The sequence below is a fragment of the Cynara cardunculus genome, unplaced genomic scaffold (assembly GCF_001531365.2).
Source record: "Cynara cardunculus var. scolymus isolate 2C unplaced genomic scaffold, CcrdV1 Un_Scaffold_1672, whole genome shotgun sequence".
Lineage (NCBI taxonomy): Eukaryota > Viridiplantae > Streptophyta > Magnoliopsida > Asterales > Asteraceae > Cynara > Cynara cardunculus.
Window position 1 is genome coordinate 31529 of NW_020200829.1, and position 6922 is coordinate 38450.

The window sequence follows — 6922 nt, forward strand, 5'->3', positions numbered from 1 at the left end:
CGATAAAGTTGGACTTAGACATATTTTGCATGTGTTGAGCGCTAATCTACTTTCATCACCCAAGCCATTGCCTGATAACCTTGATTAATCTTCTAAGTCATGAGCATGATGTTGTAAATCGCTCAAAGTGTTAAGCGATAAAAGTGTTCATCTCCCAATATACCAAGCGATATCCTTGTTTACACTTCGAAGTGTACATCGCTCATATATCAAACGATACCTGTTTGTCCGATATTCTTGTTGAGCGATAACCCTCTACATGGATTCCTTGGTGGGCGATAATCCCAAATAAGCAGTTTGTCTTGTTACTCAAATATCATGAGCGATAAAGCTGTCCAATATACTTGTAATTCRCTCAAAGTCTTATGTGATGTYATTTTATGTTGAGAGATATAAGGAARTTGGAGTATAYTGCCCAAGGCGTGGGCGATATACATGGTTCATGGGGTTATCTGCCTAAGGCATGGGCGATYTAAATCCTAAATCTGAGTTCCTCACCCATGAGTAATCTGTTCATCACCCAYTCAATGAGTAATCTGTTCATCAACTCAATATGCTTATTATGTTGCTTAATGGATTATTTGCCCATGTTCACCAAGTGCTTAATGATTAAGGTGTTCATTTTATCATATTTTTGAAAGTCAAAGATTGACTTTTTGGTCAACCTAATTGGGGTTATTGATTAATGCCTGATTTGAAAAGATTTTAGAACTGGGTGATTGATTTCTATATTTTATTGGTTTGGTCAGAGTTTGAGTATCTGCAATCATTAATCTGGAATTTTTGTACAAGAGGCGAGACTGCTGAGTGCTTTCAATCATTTCATTTGACCTGATCAATCAACGGTTTTGAAGGTCAACAATCAATGTTCTGGAGGTTCTGGAGTTATCAGATCTTTGAGTGTTCTCAGTCATTTATCTAACCTAATCAATTAGAAGTTTGAGTGTCTACAGTCATTACTCAGAAGTTATGCTTATGATCTAGAGTTCTGAGTGCCGATAATCATTCTTCTGTCTAGGAATTTTTGATCTAATTTTGGTTATTCAGTCTGCCGAAAGTTTGAAGGAAATCAACTTATCTTTCTTGGCTGACTTGTGGTTTATGAAGCTGTAACGCCCCATTCCACATAACTCATGTAGCATATACTTCATATGCAAGAAATACATGTTTGTACATCACATTGGTCCCTTAGTACAAGAATCTACCAGTACAAAATACATGGTCCAAAAATTCAAAATACAATTCTTACACTAAACCAGATCCATCTAACAAAACTATACATGCCGTCAATAAATCTTCATGCAGATAAGAATATAGGGAAATTATTACATTTTCCCCTTCCCTTTACCCTCAGCACTTTCTGCAATACATATTTAAAAAAAAAAAAATACAAAACGAGGTTTAGACCGAAAGGTCTAGTGAGTTATCCTATTTATGTTATTGCAGTGTGAAAATCACCAAAACTTTTAAATAAAACAACTTTTCATATATGTCACAAATATATGAATCAAGTAAGGGCCTGGTACTAATATCTTGTTACTTTTCAAGCCAAATTCCCTGCTTGCAAATAATACATCAACTCTAAACAGGTTTATATTAACCAAATAACATAATGCCACTTTAAACCTTTTTTCCACTCAAATAAGGTTTATTCAAAGTTTCAGCACAAATCTGTTATCCCCTTCTCTATAACATTCAGATTATGATTTTCGATAAAAACTCTGATCCTAAATCTTTAAGTCACAAGGAAATAAAGATTCCAGACCACAGTAATGTTAAAGGATATAATAGTAAGAGTTATATTATATAACACATACATACAAATGCCACCCTTATATCCAAATGTACACCTCTCCTTGATGTGCCACCCTTATCCCATGGTACACCTCTCCTTGATATGCCACCCTTATTTCTTCATCAAAACATTTCATAAAAACAATTCCATATAGAATTAGACCGCAGTCAATGCAATTATTATTATCAGTTCGAAAATAATCTTTTTCAAAATTCTCCTTTTATATATAAGAATAATTATATATAAACCATGAATAAGTCAAAATGCAAATCCGGTCAAAATAGGCTTGGCCGGACTTCATCTCCGGTCAAGTCTTGGCCGATTTACCAAATCATGACAATAAATCGCCCAAGGCTTGTCCGATTTACCATTAATCCGGTGAACCTTGTCCGGATAACAAATTCGGATGATACTTCACATAACTTGTCCGATTTACCAATCCGAACAACTCATAAATCAAAGTTTTGTCCGATTTAAAAATAAGCCGGTCACCATTTAGTCGTATTCCTACTTCTCCGCTCAAAATATTTAACATGAACTCAATATTCATAAATCGCTCAATCATTGTCCGGTTTTAGACTAAACCGCTCGACTCTTGACCGGTTTAAGTCCATCCGGACAACTTCACCAGGCGATTTATCTATAGCCCACTCAAGTCTTTTCCGATTTAGGGTTTAAATCGCCCAACCCTTGTCCGGTTTAAGACTAAACCGCTCGACTCTTGGCCGGTTTAAGTCTAATCTGGATAACACCTCAATGTTTTATTTTTCAAATCAGATGAAAGGCTATACAATCAATTATACAACTAAGAAGATTTTAAAAGCAGTATAAACCACTAATCTTAGAAACTCTTTTGAAGCCACACTTCAAACTTCAATCAACAAGTAAACCGATCAACACTTTTTAAAAATTCACTCTCATAGTTTTGAAAATGGCAAGAGAAGTGATTGGAGGCCTTGCCCTCCTTTTATACCCTTTCCTTAAAAGGAAAGGTCGACCACACACACACACAACCCATGCATCCCTATATCATGCATGTGTGTGTATATATATATATATATATCATGTATACATATGCTCTCATACATACATCTACATTATGCACATAATTTCACATACTAGCATGATCAAATATATCAATTTATCTTGCTGTCACTAAATCATATATAATAAATAATCACGTATTCATTACCTCAGGTGATAGCCAAAATCCAGTTATCACAGAAGCTATGTTCTTAATGTTGATACTTCTCTCCGGATCTTAATGTCAAAAGTGTTTTCTTTGGTAATTCAAGTTGATGTTGAAATCCCACTTTATGAGCTTATCGAATCAAGTTATTAAGTTGAATGCTTATTCAACTTGTGGTTCATTGAAAGATTATTTATCATAAGACTGTTTGCACTAAAGTGTAACGTAACTTGCACATTTATCTATCCCATAGTTGGATGAATTAGTTGCTCGTGGGCCAGCAATAACTCTGAGGTTCAAGGTTGTCTTAAGTTAACTGCAATTGAAGTTGTAGAGTGTGCAATCAATGGTGCTGAATTCACATTGAATCATATACTAAAGTCAAAACTGAAGAATAAGAGCTTTATTCAGGGGGGGGGGGATCTTGAAGAAGTCCTTAAAGTCTGGCACACCAAAGTTTTCTAAAAGAAAGCAGCGGGAGAAGATTTGAAGGCTTAAGAGATTATTGCTTTATAAAACTTTGGGAGGAGATTGTTAGGACCAAAATAGTCCTAAATATTAGAATGTTTTATAATGTCATTTGTATTGGATTGTATTGTAATAATCTTTGTATTTGGGCTTAAGGGCAATTGGGCTTTCATATAAATGACCCTATATATAGGCGTCATGGTCATAGTTTTTAGGGTGAATCATTGTTCAGTCATTCTTGTAATCATTCTCATGAGAGTCGTATAGTGTGAGAAAGATGTTTTGTAATTTCCAGTTTTCATGAATAAGGCATTGGTTGATTCATCATGATCTGTTTCATCTTTATTCTCTCTAAACATTTTGTAACTTGATTTGCTGTTAGATCTGGGAACATTAATCTCTCAGACCAAGAAAAGACGGTGTTCATAATAGGCAAAGACATTTATTGTTACAAGGTAAAGTCATTTGGTCTTAAAAATGTAGGTTCAATATATCAATGATTAGTAAAAAATGTTCAAAAAACATTTCATCTAATAAATGGAGGTTAATATCAATGACATGCTCGTGAAATCCAAGAACGCGATAGACAACCATATCAGCCATATAAAATAGTCGCTCGATGTCCTTCGACAGTATCAGATGAAATTGAATCCTACTAAGTGCTCATTCGGCGTATATTCTAGAAARTTCTTAGGACATATGGTCACTCGAGAGATCATTGAAGCAAATCCTGATCAAATCAAGGATATTATAAACRTCCAATCACCAAGAAATTTAGAAGTACAACGGCTTACGGGCCGCATCGTGGCTCTAAACAGGTTCATCTCTTGGTCCTATGATAAGCGTATTTATTGTATAATGTCCTAAGGAAAAACAAAGTGTTTCATTGGTCGGATGACCACGAGAAGGCATTACAAGAATTGAAAAAAAATATATGTCGTTACCACTTTTAAATCGAGACTAAAGACGGTGAARCATTGCAACTCTACTTGTCTATAAGTATGAATGTTATAAGTGTCRTCCTTACACGAGAGAACGATAAAAGTTACCTATATATTATGTTAGTAAATCTTTACTTGATATTGAGAAGCGATATTCCTTATTTTCGAGAAAATACACTTGTCGCTACTAACCGTTCTAAGAAATTGTGTCATTACTTTGAATATCATGCTATCTCTGTTGTAACTAACTATCCACTTAAGATTTGTTCTTSAGAAAACCAGAGTTCACAGGGCGATTGGAAAACTGAAGCATTTATCTTAGTAGTTACGACATAAGCTTGAAGCTGAGAACTGCGATTAAATCTAAAGTCCTTGCGGATTTTGTTGTTGACTTCAGTCCAAAGCTGGAAAAATAGGCGATCACTAAAATACTCTCTATGGAGACTAAAGACGATAGTCTATGGACACTACATGTCAGCAGATCATCTAACATCAGAGGGGTAAAACTTGGCATCATTCTGAAGTCACCTGAGGGGGCATAATGGTATACTCAATATGTAGTGATTTTAAAGCAACGAACAACGAAGCAGAATATGAAGCATTAATTGAAGGAATGAATTTGGCTCACGACCTCAGAACAACAAGTCTACAAGCCATAAATGACTCTCTCTTGGTGGTCAACTAGATAAAAGGAGAGTTTGCGACAAAAGACTGCAAAATGACGGCCTATCTTAAGATAGCCAAGGAAAAGGCAGAAATGTTCGATCCATTCTCCATTCAGCAGATCCTAAGAGATCAGAACACTCAAGCTGACGCCTTAGGCAACTTAGGTCAGCATTAAAAAAGTCTTCTTTGATGTCGTCCATTAGTACATTTGACGTCACCTTCTATCGAAGACAATGATCGAACCCTCGTTCAGACGAGCGGACAAGAGTGATAAAAAAATTATTTAATGTACGATCATCTCCCCAAAGACAAGTTGGAAGTCGACGAATCCGATTCAAAGAATCTAGGTATGTCGTGATTTCCAACAAACTCTAAAAGAGATCATCAATGAGTTTAAACTTGTGTTGTGTCACCGATAGTCGAACTGAGGACATTCTTCTAGAAATGCACAACGAGGAATACGGTAAGCACTCCAGATATCCAAGTCTAGCGAACAGGATATCACAACAAGGCTACTATTGGCCTACTTTACGACAAGAAGCCATTTAATATGTTCAAAGTTGTGACGCCTGCCAGTGATACTCAAGTATGACCCATCGACCTTATGAATCCTTACACACGTTGCTAGTCCCATGGCCTTTCATGCGATGGGGGATGGATATAGTTGGAAAATTACCTCCAACCCTAGGGCAAAAGGTATTTCTACTAGTTCTTGCAGGTTATTTCTCAAAATGTATAAAAGTTGACGCTTTCTCCCAAATTCGGGATAAAGAGGTATTTTTTCATCTAGACTAACATCATATACAGGTTTGGTATTCCTTTTGAAATCATCTATGACAATAGATTACAATTCATCAGGGACAGAACTCGACGAGACTGTGGAGATCATAATATCAAACTTATGACATTGACACCTCGTTATCCTTAGTCAAACGGATTAGCAGAATTAAGCAATAAGGTCATTATAAATTCTATAATTAAAAGGCTTATGGACGCAAAAGGTAAGTGGGCCGAAGAACTTTCATCAGTTCTTCGGGCCAATCACACGACCCCTCAACCTTCAACAGGTCAGATTCCCTTTTCTTTATTATATGGATGTAAAGCTGTTTTACCGGTTGAAGTAAGCCTCCCTGTCGCACGACATATGATTGTTGATCATAGCTCAGGCAACCTAGGTTATGACCTCGACGCACTTGGAGAACTAAAGGAATCAGCTTTAATCAAAATGCCTTCACAACAAGAAGTGGTCGCTCGACATTTCAACAAAAATGTGAAAGCAAAGATATTCGAAGAAGGCAACCACATCTTACGACATGTATTCCCAAATACAAAGGAATCAAATGCAGGTAAGTTATCCACTAAATGGGAAGGACCATGTCGAATATCTAAAATCTTAGGAAAGAAGCTTATAAACTACAAACTCTAGACGGACAAGACATCCCACRTAGTTGGAATGTAGTACATTTAAAGAAGTATTTATTTTAAATTTATCTTTGATTAATTATTATAACGAATATTACTAACCTAAGCATCGGAGGATCATCGGTTTAGCCAATGACCACCGGTAATATTGCTTTGTCATAGGAACTCACGATCCGGAAGACATGGTCGAGGAAAACTTACGACCCATTTAAATGATCATTTGGGTGACCAAAGCCCTAAACGGATACAAGAAATCTTATGATTTAAACATAAGAAAAAGTCATGGCATAGTTGTTATGATTGTTGCAAGTTACTTAAGCAAATTGTTTGTAATCCTTCTAAGGATATATATAAATCAACTCATCAACAGTTAAATTCATGATTATTTTATACCAAGTCTTGAGTAAAACAAACGTTTACAAAGAAAAGCGACTTGTATTA

At 35.8% G+C, this 6922-nt stretch overlaps 1 protein-coding gene across 1 annotated transcript in view; it reads left to right on the forward strand.

Moving 5' to 3' along the window:
• LOC112502614 (protein HOTHEAD-like) overlaps positions 1 to 6693 on the forward strand; it is a 34198-nt gene extending 27505 nt beyond the window's left edge. The window contains exons 4-5 of the mRNA XM_025106572.1: positions 5988 to 6405; positions 6644 to 6693. Coding sequence (XP_024962340.1) covers positions 5988 to 6405; positions 6644 to 6693 — 468 coding nt within the window. The remainder of the gene's footprint in view (positions 1 to 5987; positions 6406 to 6643) is intronic.
• Positions 6694 to 6922: the final 229 nt, after the last annotated feature.